Raw genomic sequence first — 20,711 nt, 5'->3', positions numbered from 1 at the left:
CATGGGCTTATCCTTGATGCCTTTTGGGACACTTCGGATTGTTGAAAGATTAATATTCTTGTTGCGTTTTTAAGCGCGAAGTATCAGTGAAATTTTCTTCGATACGTTGGAAAGGTTAGGAAGACGAGAATTTGACATTGCCTCGTAGCTTCCCCTATTGGTTTGGAGTGTGCTGGTGATCGAAGTTGTGCTTTTTTGTCGGAACTACTAAAGGAAGGTAAGGTTTCGGTTGCATTTTATGCTAGTATTTTGTTAAATTCAAATATTACAACCATTCTTCAAAGATCACGTTCAAGTTTTGGGCTTAATACTGTAGATTTCATGTGACAGCATGGCGAAGCGTGCGAGTAACTACTAACTTGGATTCATTGAATCCTTCAGTGTCGAGGGCTGATTTTTATATTTTGCGTGGGACATGTAAAACTAGATGTTACATAATTGAAAAACAGGGCAGATCTCGGTGTTTCAATGCCCAAAAATGTGTGATTTTCTCCATCTCATTGTGCCTACAATGATGGCTATTATGGATACAGTGGAAGACATGTATTCGTTGTAAATGTATGGGACTACGCAAAAATTCAACCTCTGGTATGGTTGATGTCAAATATCACATATCCTGGGAGGTTAACTCACAAACTGCTAACTCGTATGATGAAGATCTGGTCTCTTTCATAAAGGATAGGGTGCTGTCTCCCAATGCTCTCCAACAAGTAACAGTTGGGTTACAATATATTAAATCATTCTCTTTGCTCACCCAGAAGGGACAGAATTGCAGCAAAATTACTCTTCACTTAATAATTAGTGCTTTACTATTTAAATCAGTGGCTGACATATGCCACTTTCTTTATTTTGATCAATTTAGAGTAAAGTTCCCTGTACCAAATTATAAGGAATATGATAACAATATGTATGTTATATGTTACCACATTATCCATACTTTTTCAGCTATGTGTCACACACATTAAAATGAAATAAACACTAATTCATGCAGAAATGAATACTTAATTCAATACAGACTATTGCCTACTTTTAGCAATTATTGCTCCTACATGTGTTAGCAAGAACTTGGTCTTGTTGGCATTCATTGTGATCAGTTGCAAGATCCAGGGGTACAAATGCGTAACATTAGGGAAAAACTAGCAACTTCATAAAATTACCAAAAAATCATCAAAACATAGATTATTCATAAACTTTTATTGTAAGAACTACTTTTTGAGAAAATATTTGATGTTATCTGTTAAATTATCCTCATTACTTAATACCCAGAATGCATAGCAGGCGTGGTCATATATTCTATTTACACATTTGCAGGCTTAAATTCACGATTCTGTTTAGAAATAACACAGTTTTATTTACATAACTAAAAAGAAGACATAATTTCCTCATGCTGGTTGGGTAAAAGCTGGAATAATACATTTCTACGCCTATTTAATTTCTTGAGTTCTCCACAGATAGTCCTGACAGTGTTTGCATACACAATAGCTTGTTTATTGTCAAGCTTGTAGGTCATGTCTATAATATTGTCCCTTAGGAAAAAGTTACCCTTGAAGACAAAGGAACCTTTCTGATAAGCAGCACTATAGTCATCAACTTCATCTTGTCCTTTGCACGTTTTTTTGCCATCCTTGAACTAAAAGCTGGTGTGGTGATGTTGACTTCAGGTTTCGGTTGCGCAAATGATGACTCTTTTCTATTCTGACGAAGTTTTCGAACCCTTTCTCGAGTTTGCTGTCGCTTTTTCTCTTCCCTCTCTTTTTCTCTTTGCTTCAAAACCTTCTTCTTGGTAGCTGATGCAGCATTCCGCTCACGGTTGGCTCTTTTGTCATCAGCCTTTTGTGCAGATGTGCGTGTTTTCACTGCGGCGACTGTCGCGTTTTTTTTCTTGCTTCGAAGCAAGCGCATTCTTTCTCTTGCTTTTTGTGCAAGAACTTCTTTGTTTCTTTCATAGTATTCCCTTTGTTGTTTAAGCTTTTTTTCTTCTTTTTCTTTTCTCCATTGATCAGCAGAATATTTTTTGTTTTCCATTGAATATTTCGCAAGCGAAGCGTGTAAATTCTCGACGGAAGAAGTCACGCTAGGGAAGTCACGTTCTCTAGTAATTTCCAGTCTCAAACGATCGTTTGTTCATGGGTGTATATCAATTAATTGTTGTATACCCCCTCTAGATGTAATGTACAAGGTTGTTGTAAGCGAGGAAGAAGCGAAGTTTAGATGCGAAGATTTCTAAAACTGCCACTATTTTGCGCGTGTAAACTGATACACCAATGCAAACAATACTGTTCCAAGATCGAATATGTTCGCGATTCAAAAAAGACATAAATTTAGATGTTAAATTGAGTTAGATTCGTGAACATTTGGTACCGATAGAAAGTTTAGAATTTGAGAATGACAGATCTGCTAGTTGAAGAGCAATTTCATTTTAAGCGCGGCTATCACAGACCTTTTTGGAGATGAGGATAAATAATTTTAAGGTAAATTTTCTATGCATTTTATGTGTTCGCGATTCAGACTTTTTGGATTTTTTACGCTGTCTTTGAATTAAATGGAATAAAAATTTGTATACAGAAAATAAATCATCTGAGAATTATTGTATGTATTTTTTTAAACTGATTTGAGCTTTTTTTGCGACAAAATCTTGGTGACTATGAAGTATAGTACAATATTGTATAAACAGCGTTACATGTTCGGTCGCCGAGAAAATTGTTTCGTAGCGCGAATATTACAATTCAGTGTTCCAATTTTAACTATTTTATTGAAAAGTCTATGTTTCTAGTGTATTTCTAAGTCAAAATTATTTTGAAATTTTAAATTTTTAAGTAAGAAATTTTTGAATATGTTTGATGCTTTGTCAGATTATGTTACGCGTTACATAAGAATTCGCCTCACTTTTCTGAATACTAAAATCCATAAAAAAATAAATTCTTCCTCTATTACCACGATTTTTGGTTTAATACAAAGAGGTTAACTATATCTAACAGGATATATAAGTTTTAAAGTGTTTTGTTTGAAATATATATTTTTTTGCTCAATATGGTTTTCGTAAACATGCTTTGCCACCCTGGATCGTGCTACTGATCTGTGAGCATTTGGCGATCTGTATATTAGTGGAGAAACTCTCTGCAACTATCTTTGCTAAGAAAATACCAATCCTTTCACCCTTACTAAATATCATTCATACAGGCATGGATGAGAACCAGCAGCAAAGCAAAGAAAACAAAAGTGCTGATGAGGTGGTGAGCTCTATTCTAAACATTTTCTTGGCGAATTATGCACTAGTTATAAAAAGGTATATGTTGTGCTTAATTTTTGTCCTTGGTATAAACATCATTTTCCTTTGGTTTTGTTAATGATATGAATGAAAAATGCATTTTGTGTAAAGAAAGATAAAATTTAGCTCCTAGCCTAAGTTATGATGAGATGATGTGTCACTATCAATTTGGCCTCTATTAAAAGTAAAAGAATTAAACTAAGGATAAAACTAAACCACAGCATACCTATACTAAACCCTCAGCCTATTTGTATCAATATTACTATTTTTTCTGGTGTTCACCTAATAGATTCAATCCACCACAGACAAATATGGTACCTGTGCATTTTACTATTACTCTTAGGCTAAGGCACTCGTAGAAAGCAATATTTCACAAAACAACAACATTATGTATGCAAGGTTTAAATTTTTCAGACCTTTACTGCTTGTTTTTATGATTGGTTCCAGTATTTTCTTGCACAAAGAGTTCTGGTTGAATGTACTAGTCACCATGTTTTTTGGTATGGTGGTTTACAGTAATTGTTGTATGAAGTAACCTTCACCAATATTAATTTTGTGAACTTGTCACTGACAAAGAGCTAGTTCATGATTAGACATTGATCGTTTCATTAATTGCCATGCTCTACATTTATCATTGAAGTACTGATTAACTCCTTTGCCATCAGTAATTGCATTAAAGATACTGTGTTAGAAATCACAGCACTGTACCCCAAAATCTAATGTCGTCCTCAGCACAATCTCATTTTTTGAGCAAGGCAAAAGTAAAAATCAAACAAGACCACACAGACATCATCACAGAGACAACATTGCTATGTATAATGTTTATATAGTTAGTTACATAAAAGGTACTCTATTCATTAATTCAGTGTCAATACTCACCCTCGTAGCAGCTATAATTTTTAGCCAACTTGGGAAATAGTGGCCTAAAATGGACCCTTTTGGACATCTGAACTTTTAAATTTCCAGGGGAAGGTTCCCCAGACTTTGCCATCCAAGTGGGAATAAATGGCTGTCACACTGTCATTTTGGTCCCTCCCAGCTGCTCAAACGTTGTCCCTCCTTTCCACAATCTTACCAAAGCCCCCATATGTGTAGTAATAAAAACATTGAAGTGAAGTGTGCTATCTCAGCAAGAGGTGATAATCATGCACACTTTTAAGTGAGTCATCATAGCAGATGTTTGGTGAGGTATTGCATTCTGTGCTCAAAATCTAGTTCATGTAGACCTGGGAAAAAAGAATGGGGTGTAGCAGCCATTCATGTTGTTTAATTGCTCTAAGCTCTAATTTGATACTACTGTTCATTTGGCTATCTTTCTTGCCAATACTGTTTCGTTATTTGAGTTTTCTTGAAGACACTTCCCATTGAGAAGAAGCATTATATGTGTTTACAAATTAGAAGTAAAGAAAAGTGAAAAAAAAATAGGAGAGTGACAGGATGGTATCAAAGACAGTGGTACAATTTCTTTTGCAGGGGGGTCATTTTTTTATTTTTGAATCAGAGTTTTAGCCTAAGTATGTCTAAGTTTCTACACTTGTTGTTTAGTCTTGTGACTTCTTGCTTTAAGAAGTGAGGTAAAATTGTTTGAATTTGTTTTTTTCATTACAGCCACTTGAGTCTGTAAATGGAAAGAAAACACTGAAAAATGACGGTAGGGAATACATTGCTTGCACTATAAAGTATTGAAAGTAATTTGCAACTCTCCATATTTGTTATTTGTAATTGACATGCTTTGCACAGGTGTTGTGGGTTTAGTGGAGAAGTTAACTGTATTTCAAAAATTAAATCACTTTAAATTGCAGTGAAAGCTATTACTTTTATAGTTATAAAAGTATCAAAGGTAACTTCTCTGAGAACCTTCTCCAGTGTCTGTGATATAGAAGTGTCCACTAAATATAGGTTCATTTATTAAGAAATGTGGGAAGAATAGTATGCAACTGAAAATACAAGTAAGGACTGGAAAAGAATATTTATTCCTTGCTAGTAATCTCAGAACAGCTGTGTGGAGCTGGAAATTAACAGTGCTGGAATACAACAGTAAATCCTGCTGATAAACTGAGAACAGCTGTGTGGGGCTGGAAATTAACAGTGCTGGAATACAATAGTTAACTCCTGCTGAGAAACTGAGAACAGCTGAGAGGGGCTGGAAAATAACAGTGCTGGAATACAACAGTTATCCACTACTGAAATTCAGAAACAGGAAACTTTTAAATACTTTTGTGCAACAATATACTGAGCATGCAGTAATATCTTCCATTGCCTCAATTCCAGTTACTTGTAGAAAGGTCATCTCTGAACCATTAAATAGGATCTGTTTTACCCGTTATGGAAGAAAAAATCTTAACCCTTTAACCCCTAAAAGTGACCAGCTTCTAATTTCTCCTTACAATATCTCCCCTGAATCAAACATTGAGTTCATGAGAATAAAGGAAATGACCAACAATTTATAAATCTCTTGATTTTTATAAAAACTCTCTTTGTCAGGGCTTCAGGAAATGTATAGAGAACAGTATGGAGAATATGCATAATGATGTTAGGGTGTAAAGGGTTAATCAATAAATGTATGTTAAAGGTAGCAATCTTCTATAACTATTACTTATTCACAAATACTATATTTTATTTAGCAGATTGTAGCTTCAATGGATGCCAGAAATATTTTTATGAAAAACTGGCAGATACAGTTTTGTATTGTACTCCAGGATATACATCTTTCCCAAAAGATGGTATTTCTTCAGAGAAGAATGAAAACTTAAATGCTTTCTTTAATCAGTATAAAAGACGATTTTTTGAACGACGTAGCCTGAAAAGACCAGTCTACACACTAAAACTTGACCAAGAAGGTAAGATTGTCCGTGACAAAAATGGCATCCTTGTTGTTTTGGTCAACAGTTATGTTCAAGGAGAGCTTAAGACTACAAAGCAACTTCTCTACAGAGAGGCTGTAGATGGTGTATTAAGCAGTTTACACTACATTAAAGGTGTCCTTGGAGAGGATACTTGCCTCCCTGGAGGGGTGAATGCCTTGAGTAGGCTATTCAATCAAAAATATGTATTTAAGGGTATTTTCAACCTTATTAGGGCCTTGATCTTGGCTCGATGCTCAACATGTCAGGTCAACAACCCCTTGCCAATGCGAGTGCTTCCCCCTCCTGTCCCCATTAGATCTTTTCGCCCCCATTCCAGACTACAGTGTGACCTTATTGACATGGCCCCAAAGAAGCACCGTAGTTTTATGCAGAATAATTGTTGGAGCTACCGTTACATTCTAACAGTCAAGTGCTGTTTCTCGAAGTTTTGTTGGCTGTTCCCGTTAAAAACAAAGTCTGCAGAAGAAGTGTATGCCGTTCTGAAGGCCTTGTTCATCAAGGAAGGGTCACCTACTGTAATTCAGTCAGATAATGGTGGTGAATTCATTGGAGAGGTAGTGCAAAAACTTTGCAAAGAATTTGAAGTTTGCATGGTTCATGGTAGGCCACACCACCCACAGTCTCAAGGCCAGATAGAAAATCTCAACAAGCAAGTCAAAAGGTTACTTGCAAGGTTTTTACAACAGTTGCCTAGAGATCTTCAGGCCAATGTCTGGCCTTTACTACTCTCTGCTATTGCAGACCTTTTGAATTGCAAGTGGCACAGCACAATTAATGATGTGCCTTTTCGAATATATAAGAACCGTGAGCCTTCCTGCTTGGTGGACTACATCATCCCAGATGATAGTATGTGGACAGAAAGTATTGAAGAGGATTATGAATTTTCATCAGAAGATTTCATTGAACTTGAGAGACATGGGGAAAGCACTTCCATGGATAAATCTAAATCAGAAGAGATAACAGAGGCCATCCTGCAAATTTCTTCTGAGACCATATTATTGTCCTCATTGGGTGTTTCAGCTAAGCAGCTGTCAGCAGCTGTTAAGAAGATAGTGCAAGGAAATTCACATTCTCCACCTTCTCACAGTCACAACAACATCCCACTTCAATCAGTGGATTCAGAGGCAGAATTCCAGGTAGAGAGCATCACCAAATACCTCTTCAACTTGAGTGAAGAATACAATTCTAAGATGGTGGATGTGCTTGAAGCAACAGAACACACCATTCAAAAGAATCACAAACGGGCTCTTAAGAGGGCTAAAGAGCAGGAATTTAAGGTGGGAGACAAAGTTCTCTTCCAAAATCCACGTTCAGAAGGATTGCATTTTTCAAAGCCAGATCCCTTTCAGCCCTTGAATGTTCTGGGGGTCATCAAAGAGGTGCGTCCTGGAGGAATGTTCAAGGTGGAGATAGAATGTGGAGAGCAACTGGTAGTTAAATCCATTTTTGGTGGCCAGATGGTTGTTCAAGGAAAAGCAGTGTGAACTTCCCCTTTGTGAAACACTCCCCAAGTTATCTTTGCTGAATATGCACAATTTCATTTCAGAGTTTGGCCTAACTGTGCGTAAGGAGATGTATAATCAAAGTCTAAGGTTGAGGAAAGTGGCTCACCATAGAAGTATTGATGATTTATTGAAGAGTTATTGTCAGGTTCTGGATTATGGACTCCTTGCCATGGTATCGTCGTTTTCTGACAGAGAGGAAGAAGAAGCTGTGTTTCACCAGAAGTTTGTAACTGGCCTTCAAACTTTACAGGCTTTGGGTTTTCAGTACTTTCTCTATGGTACAATCTTTTGGGAGAGAGACAGAAAGCAAAACCTGGGAAAGTCAATTCTAAGTCATCTCACCAGTTACGAGGAGCACTCTGACTGCTTGTCGTGCGTTGGAGAGCAAAAAGAAACTCCATGCTTTCATCCCTGCTGCCAGAATCTTGTGCTTCAGATGGCTGTTAACTGTGGGCTCTTCTGTGTAACAATAGATGGTTGACAGCTCCAAAGGAAACCCCTCTGTTAAGTAGCCATACAACTGAGGCTAGTACTTCATGCCATGATAAAGACAGTATCAAAAGACCTAGCACCCAAGTCGGTGTTGATGAGCCAGTGTTCAATAAGGATGATCTGCTTGACCATACAAATGATGTAAATGTTGATGTTGGATCCAACAGATGCAGTACACCCCAAGGAAGTCTGAAAACCCATGAAGTCACCCTTGGTGAGCCATCCACATCATTGCTGTTCATGCCAGGAAGCAATCAAGGAATGCTATGGAAGCCAGCTGAGTTGAAGGACAAGTGTCAGCAACATCTAGAGAACATTGATCCTTATTGCAGTGAACTGGCCAAGTTTGTAATGCCCTTGAAGGGCTTTCTTGCAGCCATAAATCCTTCTCAAGATAATGCCACAGAAAGAAGTAACTTGAGGTACTTTTTAAAGATTATTGACAAGCATGCAAATAAAGATGTACAGAGCCAAGTGCGCCTAAGTAGCAACAATGGCAGTCAGGAGTGTATGCAAGTTCAAGGGTACAGCTCATTCTGTGGACTTTGTGCAATGAACAATGCAATAGGTTGTTCCAGGAAAGGACCTACTATGTTCAATTTGTTTGACCTAGATTTGGCAGCAGACATCATTTGGTTAAAACAGGCTTGTGAAGTTGGCTGTGGATTTTCTGTACCTTTAGAGCCTATGCGGGGTCTTGATGGTGACTACAGTATTTTAGCAATGGAGGAGGCAGCAATTAGGAAGAACTGTACATTTCAAAGACTAGATTTACCCTTGAGGGCACTTGTGGATGGTGCTGCAATTAATTCCCTTGACACCAGCAGTCTCCAGGAATTTTATTCCCTTCTTCTGGGATTGTTCCAGGCAGATGAGAGACCATCACTCATTGTGACGACAAAGGAATATCACTTTGTTACTCTGCTCTTTAAAGCAGATGCAATTGTACTTCTTGATAGTCGCAGGACATCTGCTCTTCCACTGTCCCTTAAAGATGGCCTAGGTTACATTCAGAGAGAAGCATATTAGAACCCAGATTTTGCTGCTGTATACCTTCAAGGGCCTGGAACTTATGGCAATCCTGTGAGAGTGAATGACTTGCCAGAAGTTAAGCTGCACACAAATTTTCATTGCACACTGGATGAGGTGTGGGATTTAAGCAGTACTATAAGTGATGATACCATCATTGCCACACTCCATGGACAAGTCAAAGCAAAAGATGTTCGTACCCTCAAGCCAGGTAACCAAATAAATGATGTTGTGATCAACTACATTGGTCCATTCTTAATGAGTCAGAAAAAGGATGTGTATGTGGCAAGCACCTTTTGGCTAAATCACTGCAGCCAAGAGCTGGGTGTTAAGGAAATGCTTAGGTGTGATTTTCACAAGTATGAAAAGTTTGTATTTCCTGTTCATTGCCCTGGTCACTGGTGGTGTGTCTTAATAGACAGGCCAATGAAGTTGTATGGGGAATTTGACTCCCTTTGTAAAGATCGAAGGAGTGATTATGTTTTTCAGGTCTTGTGCAGGGAATTCAAAACTGCAAATATTGATATTTCTTCATTTCGAAGGTTAAGTCAGGAGGAAAGAGAAAAGTTGCCTTCTCAAGGACAGAATGTTTTTGACTGTGGTGTCTTTGTGTTGGGTTTTATCAGTGCATTTGTCAACAACTTGGAAATGAATTTCAGCTTAAGGGATATGCCATTCCTGCGGAATTCATTTGCGAAAATTATCATGAATGGGCAACCAGTATGTGACATTAAAAATTGTCCCAGTACCCAAGAAAGTTGTCATCCAGCTTGTGAAGAAGGTGGCCATGGAAGTGTCCTTGGGCTAGTTGGTTGCTCTACCATTGAAACTATGAGATGTAGGGGTCAAGAGAATATTTGCAGTGACAAAGAATCTGGAGTAAGTGGTACAGGACTTATACATTGTGCTGGTGAAAACAGCAGTGCAAGAATAGGTGAAGATGGAATTAAGAAATGCAGAACAGGAGTGAGTCCATTTAGTCCTGACAAAACCATGGAAGAGGTTTCTGTTGGTTTTGGTGTTGCTTTTCCTGGTAAGTATGAATTAGGGGATTTTGAGAAGGATTATGAAGATATGGAAGATGATCCATTTGTTGTCCCCCCTCCTCTTCTGCCATTAGACATTCAACTACGGGACAAAGACACAGAGTTGTCAAATGAAAACAATATTCAAGGTAATTAATATGTTGACCATTTTCACTCTTTGTCTCTTTGTTTTTGTAATATGAATTTTTTGCTATATTGTTCCATAATTATTCATCTCTATAAACCTTGTTTTTTTGTTATTTGCTAAAGAAAGCATTGTTGTGCCTTTTTACAGCCAGTGAACCAGATGATGAAGATTTGGTCTTGTATGAGCTCCTCAAGCCTCCTTATGATGCTTCTCACGAGGTATGCAGAATTTGTGAGTGATCTGTGGTTTTCTTCTGCTTGGGTTTTCTCTTACATTATTATTATTATTATTATTATTATTATTATTATTATTATTATTATTATCATCATCATCGTCATTATCATTATTATTTTTTTTACCGCTGTTGTTGTTGTTGTTGTTGTTGTTGTATACTATGCAGAGATGTTCTTGTAACATGCCCAGTAGTTTAGGGGAATATCATTATTATTATTACTATTATTATAATCATTTTATATTATGCAGAGATGTTCTTGTTAACATGTCAAGTAGTTTAGGGGAATATCATTATTGTTCTTATTATTAAATTATTATTATTATTATTATTATTATTTTAGTACTATTACTTTTGTGTTTTGTTTCCCTTTGATGACTAGTTTTGGATGTTTTTTATTGCCTTGTGTCTGCAATGAATTTTAAGTTAAATTATTATAAATACATCTAATGATTAATAGTCCTTTAATTGCTAAATTTGTTTGTTGGGTTAACATAATGATGCGGTTGTTTTCATTGTCCCTTGAGTTAATTTATAGCTTATCATCATTAACATACTGATACTTGGTAAGTGGTACTTACCCGATGAAAGTAAGCCAAATGTGCATTTTAATACGAATTTGGTGAAGACAGTCTTTCACAAGCCAAGTGTCATTAGATTTTCTTTCCTAATGGAGACTGATTTTCTTCACAGCTTCCAACCCTACAGATGCTCTATTCTAAAGAAGAGAGGAAGGTATTCCAAGGCCTTAACCCCATCACTGAGCAATATCTTTTCAAACTAAGGAAGGAGAAAGGGATAAATGTTCCAAGAGGGTGTTACCATGCAGTGATGACAACAGAAGAAATGGTAGATTTTGATTACTGGAGGCAGGTAAGGAAGGGGAAGTCGAGACAAAGATTTTTCCATTACAGGTGGGATAGAGCCTTCGAAGTTTGGACCAAGGAGACCACAGAAGAGTTGATAGATGTGGCAAGTATCTTAGAGCGAGTTGATAGCGATGGATGGGTCTTATTGAACATCACAGAACAGTATCACTATGAAATGTGGAGAGACTGGAAATGGAGGCAACTTGAGGAGAAAGACCTTTTGTAATTTTAAATAAAATCAATAAGGCAAGCTATTTGGCACAGTGTAATACTAATAATTAACCCTTTAGCTCCCATGTGTGACCAAGACAGAATTTCTCTTTACACTATCAATACAATATCAAGCAGACAAGTGATGAGAATGAAGAAAATTATTGATAAGGGGATTATTAGTTGATCCAATACCAAATTCTCAAAACTAACATCACAAGAACTATATGGCAGACAGTAAGGAGAAATACTAATGAGATCTTGGGAGTTTAAGGGTTAAACACTTAATGGGTCATGTGTTCATTCTAACAGTTTCAATTGGGTTTTGAAGCATGCTCAATTCAAGTCATATCCAAAATTCCCTTGCTCCACATTGTGAATTGTACTTAGACATGGCCAGAGAACATCAACAGAGAATGTGACCTCTTAAGCATGTTCGCATCAGACCTATGAATTTGTCCACAAAACTTCCTTTGGAATTGTTGAGTTCCAGAGTTTCACATCTAGTGCATTTCCAGAGCAGTAGAATTTAAAAAAATTGACACAAACATTTAAATTGCAAAGAATTTATTTAAAACCTTTATGTTTACAGCAACCCACATAAAAAGAAATCTTACCAACAATTATGAATGAATTAGTGAATAAAATAGCCTTGACTCCTCAATCTGGTGTCAACTGCTTTATTTTATTCAAAAGTATATAAGGGTAAATTGGAGAGTTACTTAATGTGATCTGTGAAATAATATTGAATAATTAGAGCCAAACAGTTGCAAGTAAGTAGGAAGGTAGAATGGATTTATGGTATATTAGTGCACTATGGTCCACTTTAAATTTCACAAATTCCAAAAAAACTATTTCACCTGAAGTTATTTGCTTGAATTATTTGTAGTGAAGATGTTTATTTCCTTAGAAGTGTTGCATGTTCAAGTACAACTGGAGCAGTTTTTTTTTTTAACTATCCATTTGTGTTCGTTAAATGAGCAATTTCAGCTTGAATTTTTAGTTAGATTAATTATGGATTGCACATGTTGTGTGCACAAGTGTTTATTTGTTGCAAACACTTACAGTGTATCCTATTTATCAAGAGAATTTTGTCAACAAAGGACATCATAGCAGGAAAAAGGTAACCAAAATTTGTATGAAACATTAAAAAAGGAACAACTAGCGTGATTTTACTTAACCCATGAAACAGTATGTAAACAAACCTGTATGACACCAGCGGCATGTTTGATTGTTGGATCACCCCCATGTTGTGTGTGGAAAACATGACATAAGCCAAAAATTTTTGTAACGCATAGTAGTCTATGATCAATTTCATTGGTTGGAGAAAATCACTCTATGTTCATCTACAATATCTTGTCGAGAAATAAATTATGACAGAGCTTTGCCTTAGCATGAGCATGAATGATATTGCTCAATTGTCTTCTTTAGTGAGGCATGTAATTGATGAGGAGAAAGTAATACCTGTTTATATTGTCATCTGTTAAAAATTTGATTAAATCTGAATTACTTAGGGTTGGTTTTCTTTATTTCCTCATATAGGCATCTCGCTTTTTGGGCAGATGTCTCTCTGGAATGAAATTTATTTTTTTCCATTTTCATCTTAATTGGAAAGGCCAAAAAATACAACAACAAAAACCACATCAAGTCTAATATTAAGGCAACAAAGTCTCTGTGAACCAGTTTAATTGCAGTATTACTCAGAGTGCTTTTCAATTGAGTACTGTGAAACCAAAACCAAAGTAACTGCAATGGCCAGTCAGAAAAAGGGAAATATCACATGGAACCAATCAGGACTCAAAGTAAATACATGCAAATGGCCTGAAGTGCAGAAAAATGCGAGGAACAAAGTTATGATTGATTTTGGGTTTGCATCTGATTGGTTGAGAGGGTGGCCCAAGATTTCTGGGCCAATCACAGAGCATACTTGGGCAAAACCATCACAATCTTGGATTACTTTTGACACTCAATTGAAAATTGCTCTATCCAAAGCGGTTCCTTGCTTTTCTTTTGAGGCATATATTATGTCTCTCAAAGGGGACAGTGGGTTTAATTCACATTTGAAATCCAAATTCAAAGAATTTTTAGCACACTTAAACAAACGTGGGTGACACTGCCATAGGTTCAATTTTTCTAGGTTCAAAAAATTTTTAAAGTAGTCTTGAGTTTCGTTCAAGATTGCAATTAAAAATAGAGAGAACCTTCAAATTCTCACACACTAGTAGAACTTCCAGTGCAGAATCAACATTTTCTTGATTGAGGGTATGTACATTTCCTCCAATTTCCAGAACCCTAAGAACATAGGAAAAAATGTATGAATAAATTATTAACTTGCATTGAGATTATTGTCAAGTGATTACAACCCCCTGAAAGTAAATAGAGAAGATCTACGTTTTCTCGTGTTTGTGTCGTTCGTTTCGCTAAGACAGAGAATCATTCAAGGATTCAGAGTTATACCATTCCATATGATTTTAGGGACGAAGGTGATAGCACGCTCACAACACGCTTCCAATCGAAAACAAAAGAAACTGGCTATAACGCTTGCTGAGCATGCTAAAACACAATTTGCTCATGCTTTTATTTCTTATAACACTCTACAAAAAATAAAGCTTGCGCCGTTGAACAGTGAAGCGCGAGCAGGCAAACACGCAAAGCGTGTTAACCTTCGAATACAAAAGCTAGCGTAATAGCGGGCACAGCATAGTAGCGTGTAACCCGGTGTGCAGCACGCATGTTAACTGAACCTAACGCTTAGTCATTACACAGTCAATGTACTCTCATTCTTACGGTAAAAACCGAACCTCCCATCGGTGTTTATATCGTAAAAAACAAAGTTGAAACATTTGGCCGCGAACGAGTTGCAAGGATTCAAGGCAGACACTTCAATTACTTTTTTTTTTATGTGGAGTGGTTACCTTTGATGATATTTGTAGTATGTTGAAGCACAAAATGTAACTCAGTGCCAGACGAATTGCGCCGATCGCGTAAACAACCAAACATGTGCAAGATATTCATAAAGCGCCATAACATATAGCCGGTAAAGGCCGAAACATTTGTGTAAAAGTTTATTCCATCGGATGACCAGAGCGATTTTTAGGGGATGATAAACAAAATCAACAGTAAGGAACAATTTTTTTTGCAACAACTCTTTGTTTCTGGGAGCACTACGGCTCTCAAACGATTGTTTTCTCTTAATCACGCGCTCAGTCACGTGCCTGAAACTCGATTCAATCAATGCAGTAAACAATTTGCGAAACGGGAACTTATATAAGATTACGTGATGGTGTATAACTTTTGAAGGCGTTAAAATTCATTTGTCGTACCATTATTTACCATTGTTTACTATTATGTAAGCTTGCCCATCACAATGAAGTGCTATTGAGTTCAAGAGGAAAACATTTGGATGAACGGCAGAAATATCTAGCTACGTTTTACTTTAGTGTGTCCTCCTGTGTTAACTTGCACGCTAAGCGTAACATCGATCACGCTTTTCAAACCGAAACAAAGACCAAGCGTGCTAACTTGACCAAAACGAAACAGTGTGTACTTATTGTTAAAAAATAATATATGCGCATATTAAACACGCTAAGCGTGTTGTGAGCGTGTTATCACCTTGTCCCTGAAATTATATGGCGGGTCACATTTGTCATTTGGAGGCAATTTAAAACTAGGAGTGCGGCTGTAGCCCTGTCGGCCACTTCCCCTCTGCGACGAAGATCTTGAATAAATCTCCTAAAAGAGACGTCTGCGATTTTTGAGATTTTCAAAAGAGACACGATGATTTTAAACCAGCCAAAACTTTTCTAAACAAAAAACAAACAAAAACAAAGCAGATACTACCCTTATAAATTAGCTTTGACAGAGCCTCAACAGAGCAAGGTTGCTGGCTCTTTCGCTGTGCGGGTACTTGTGGGGTTTTCACCATCCTGTGTATGTCATGCTTACGAGCTCAGATAGTCTAAAGAGAGCGTAAAGGCCATCTACGACTGTTACGTATTTTCTTACTTTTCGCGCGTATTTTTAGCCTTGACGCTTTGTTTGTCATCTAAAATTTCAACCCCTATCCAATCGGGATGATAGAAGCAAATAAGTTCAATTGTATACCTCAGATTCTCCAGACTTTGCCGGTTTGATGCCAAGACATTTAAAATGGCAGCCATGTGGCAAGTACCTTGCAGCGATAACTCTTCGACGTTGGGTTGTCGAGCGAGGAGCTTTGCCACTTGTACAGATGTAACATTGTTACAGTCACTGATATCCAAATATTTCAAATCGTGACATGAAAGTGATTCCAACACCTAAAAAAAAGACAGACAACGCAATCAAAAGGCAGGGCCAAGATAGTTTATAAATTCGAGATTCGAATTATCTCAAGATGGTGTCACCTTGTGACCAGACGTTAATAAGGGGAGGAGGGAGGGGAAGATGTGATGTTCTATGCTATATTTCATGGCGAATAAGGTGGCCTGATCGAGAGACAAAAGAAACAAAAATAAACAAGATATAATAGAAGTAATCAAAGATTATGAGAGAGCGTTAGATGCCCCAAATTCAAATTACTTTTCATTTCATTCATATTCATGCCTGAAATTGACAAATTTTAACGTCTGCTTTACTGCATTTGTGGCGTTCGCGTTGTTGATATCCGCGCTTTTGCTGTTATAAATAAGGATATTTAAGTCTAGCGTGAATTAATTTCCCGTGGAATTTCCTTGTTTTATTGCTAGCAAGTAGAGCGATTTTTATATGCTGCAACTGTTTCGACTGTGGTCTCGGGTCTGTTGCGTGACAGCTTCAATGTCCGTAAAATTTATATAACTTATATAATAACAGATAAGCTAACATATGGTTGATGCTACTCTGGTTTACAGATTTAATGAGTGTAACCGAAGAAGTTACAATTCATAGACCTAACGTTTCGACACTCCTGTCTAGTTTGAATAGCCACAACGTTAAAGTTGCTCAAAAACCTTTCAGACTTTGGGGCATATTTTCGCCAAACCCAAGGATCCTGACGATGGCGGTTTGCTTCCTGACGGCTATTTACACTTCATCAGAAAAAAAGGCCGCTAATTAGTGATCATATAAAACGACCTCTTGTTGCATCGTTTAGATCACCTTTGATGAAGGCACTAGACAGGAGTGTCGAAACGTTGGGTTTATGGATTCTAACGTCTTCGGTTACATTCATTAAATCTGTAAACCAGAGTAGCATCAAACCAAGTCTGATTGTCCACTTGAACTTTAATATATTTTAACAGATAAGCTATTTACATTAAACTTCCATGATGCAAAACATTTTTCTTTTTACCGATAATATTCACAGTGTGGCAAAAACTTTTTTCGGTAGAATTATATATTTTTCTATGGGCAGTGTTCCAAGCTTGTTATATCTTAGTAACAAGATATATTAGAAGTAATCAAAGATTATTGGAAAGCGTTCAGACCACAGGCAACCGCAAACGAACGCAATAATAGGCTAAGCTCCAAAACTCCCGTTTGGTACTAACCTCATCGTTAACAGCTTGATTAAGGGCAGAAAGTCCCACCATTTCCAGACTGCATCTCTGGTGCAAAAATTCCTGGAGTAGTTTGGAGGATGTCAGTCGCTCGCAATAACCAAGGTTAATACCGATCAGTCCCATCGGAATGAATTCGCAGAGTTCTTCTCCACTTATATTCGTACAATAAATGTCCAGGCTTATCAGTCGGACCATATCCTTCAACGGTGCAAAGTTACTTACTTTGACACAGAATCTAAGGCTGAGAAATTTCACGTGGGTGATGTTAGACCATATGCCTTTGTTAGGAATGTAGGTCATCCTCCTCTCGAAACATCGGAAGTCAAGAAGCGTAAATGGCCTTTTAGTAGAAACCAAAATTTTTTAAAATGTTCTGCATGTTAAAGACACATTTACAAGATCCGAAGTTGAAAGAATGTTGAATAAAGCGAGAAGGCAAACGTGGGGCAAGCGGTCAATTGTCGACATCTTTACCTACAATGTTGAAACTTTCCGATTAAACCTGTATTAGCGGTCGGAATGACTGTATGGCCGATTATTTAAGGTTGACTGCTTAGGTCAAGACAAAGAAAAAAGCCCTTATGACCCCTTCAAGGTTGACCGCGGTGACCACTTGATAAAGGTAACAAAAAGATAATTAGAGGAAATCAAAACTTAATTCGACAGTTGACCGTTTTATAAAGGGTGACTGCCGCTTAAAAGGCATAGGTCGCACTTGGGCAAAGGTTCTATCTTGGGGAATTTTCAGTTTCGCTTTCAAGTAAGAGTTATCATAATTCAAATTCTGCGACCCACTTTTCCTTGAGTGACATAGCGTTAGGATTTATATCTTTTGAACGAAAAACAAATTAGCTAAATGCCGACACTTTTGCTGAAAAGGGTTTCCTGTAACCCAAGGCGAAATTCCAGGATTGTGCGATACACTCCTGTACGCAAAGTATCCGATCAAAGCTGGCAAAATTCAAGACAACCTAATCAGAGAAACTCTGGTTTCAGTGACTGTTGAGGTATCAAAACCACTTCAAATATTTTTCGTCGTCAGGGGGTTTAAAATATACGTCTTCGGAATTCTGATTTCCTTTTAGCACATTAAGCTTACTTTAAACCGAAATTTTTGAGCTGATTAGTTTTTTCTTGCATGGGAAAATAACCGAGATTGCATCGGTCTTCTGTTACTCTTTCGATGATTGTGAATAACGGGACCCTTTGTCACTTCACTTCCTTTTTTTTACTCAACAAAGTTTCCAACCTCTTTTCATTGCCACACCAAAGCCCTACAGCGTCTCTGATGTTTTTGCCGATTTTCCAATAAACTAGGCAAATTCCTGGATAAATTCCGAAATAGAAAAGTTACGGTGCAATTTGGAAAAGTGTCTCCTGGACAGATTTTGACCGCAAAACTTTGCCAAGTGCGATCAATTCGCAGATGTGAGAAAAGTCTTTGTGCCGTTTGCCGACAAATAGTACTTCTTTGTTCTGCTAACTGAAAAACTCACTCGCGATCACGTATGGTCCATAATCTAAAACCAACTTCGCCGAACAACTGCTGTTCTGCTCGCCTGTTTTTTTTCAGGTAAGAAACATTTTCTATTTAACTTCTATGATCACGCAACGGTGATCGTACCCCATTATACGAAACCTAAAGGTTTTGTAGCTGGAAATCTCTCCCATGGAGAACTTTGTAACAGCCTGGAATACGATACATCGTATTACTACTTTTTTATGACAAAACGACTATTGCGAAAACAATTTAGTTCTAGAGGTTATTACTTTTATTCTTAAAATAAGAAAAAAATATTGTAGCTGACTAGTTAAATCGCGAACTTTTCAAAACTCATCCTTTGTTGAATACGGTAAAGAGTTTGATCGACGAAAGCACGGCAATCTAAGTTTCAGTTTATTACATTGTCCGCTGTTGTCATTAGCCGTTTGAATTTCCACGAGTATAAGCGTTGTTCGGGTATCCTCGCTGATGATATTTCAGATGATTTGCAGGATCCTTGAAAGAAATGAATCAGTGGTAAACAGTCATTCATTTAATGGGCTACAATCTCTGACAAAAGTCTTTGAAACACTTCGAATCCTTCCGGCTTCCTGCCCATTGCAATGTTGCCTAACACAATCTAAGTGAGACTCCATGTAGTTTACCGCACTAACACCGCAAGGTACGAGGGGGAGGTTAGTCCTATCTTGAGAACTGTGTTCCAACACTTTTTCACAGATTGTGGATTCTCTTTCTCCGGATGCTTAAGGGCCTATTTACACTGTACGTCAGAGTTTCTCGTATGCGACAAGCTTACGACGGGCCAACTACAGACTTGTGTCGTGTGAATCAAACCAAAAACTCGCGATCGCTTACGACTTTCACATGCGACACAAAAATGTTCGTAGGCTTTGAAAACATTTTCTAAAACGCTGCGACAATCGTAACCGAATTCGACAGAAATTACTTAATATATTGTCACAGATTTCTAGGGGAGGGGAGGAAGGCGAAGTTTTCTTGCGTCAAAATGTCGACAATACACAATCGAGCACAACTTTTTAAAATAGCCGTCATGAGGACCATTTTAATGACGAATGCCAGACAAAATGGCATTTGAAATTGTACGCGATTTTTGCAGGAGTAAATAAAATGTCGTGCGCGTGTAATTGGTCCTAGCCTGTCCTTAAGGTTACTTCTCACCTTCAGAGACTGAAAAGATCGATTTTTCTTTTACTAGACTAAACTGAATTCAAACTTTCAACCTAACGTTTCCTTTACAAAAATTCCGAAATCTTTAAAAGCACCCGAGTTATTAAGAAAAACGCATTTTCAAAAAAAAAAGTTGATAAATCAGGAAGGTGTCATAATCTTGGACCCTGGGGAAATTTTCGCGGCAACCGCTCATGTTGAGGTTCGATTTTAATGTTATTTCCATATTTTGTTTACAGCGCGCATTTGACAAAATTCACACATGGAAAGCTCTTTGTTTATGGAAATATATTTGATTTCGTGAAAGCGACTGGTAATGGCGGAGCTCCACGTTGGCGTCCAGATTTCGATCTAAGAAGTCGCCTGTCAAACTAAAATTGGTAAAATTTCCGCACAGCCCCATACTATTGTAAAGCAAATCTGTTTTCCCAATGGCAATCTATTGTTTTTGTATTGTCTTCTCTATCCAAAAACTGAATGCATAATGTGCGGAAATTTTACCCCAAAATTTGCCCTAAATGATGTTAAAACGAGGTTTCCTTTTCGTTACGCAAGTACCAGCCTTGTTACAAAGACATTAACAATTGCCTCGAATCGCAATTTGAAAGCTGTATGTCGATTCGTTGTCTTGCTCCTCAGCACATTTTGCGGTTTTTTCCATTTTTGCCGCGGGTTTTTTCTTTGCCCTTCGCAACTTTGCACATTAATGTGTCGTCCTCCTCAACGCTCCACTCAGCGATCGAGATAAGCAAAAAGAAACGTGCCTGCAATGAGTTACTTTTCTTGGTTAATCTTGATCATCGTCATTGACGCCAGGAGGTTCCGTTGTCCTATTGGTTTGCGGTTTCAGGA

General features: G+C 37.5%; 3 protein-coding genes across 3 annotated transcripts in view; 1 reads left to right on the top strand and 2 right to left on the bottom strand.

The window, feature by feature from the left end:
• LOC131779639 (uncharacterized) overlaps window positions 1-20,711 on the bottom strand; it is a 42,284-nt gene that overhangs the window by 17,516 nt on the left and 4,057 nt on the right. The window lies entirely within an intron of this gene.
• Window positions 9,420-13,158, top strand: LOC136277948 (uncharacterized). Its single transcript, XM_066160879.1, has 3 exons — window positions 9,420-10,335; window positions 10,482-10,552; window positions 11,260-13,158. Exons 1-3 carry the CDS (start codon window positions 9,420-9,422, stop codon window positions 11,659-11,661), a joined length of 1,389 nt encoding a protein of 462 aa, XP_066016976.1. The 3' UTR covers window positions 11,662-13,158.
• On the bottom strand, window positions 13,796-17,467 carry LOC136278024 (F-box/LRR-repeat protein 2-like). Its single transcript, XM_066161193.1, has 3 exons — window positions 17,156-17,467; window positions 15,750-15,943; window positions 13,796-13,937 (listed from the first exon to the last, which is right to left on the bottom strand). Exons 1-3 carry the CDS (start codon window positions 17,465-17,467, stop codon window positions 13,796-13,798), a joined length of 648 nt encoding a protein of 215 aa, XP_066017290.1.

This window comes from Pocillopora verrucosa, chromosome 14, assembly GCF_036669915.1.
Source record: "Pocillopora verrucosa isolate sample1 chromosome 14, ASM3666991v2, whole genome shotgun sequence".
Lineage (NCBI taxonomy): Eukaryota > Metazoa > Cnidaria > Anthozoa > Scleractinia > Pocilloporidae > Pocillopora > Pocillopora verrucosa.
This window is presented reverse-complemented; position numbering and strand designations above follow the sequence as displayed.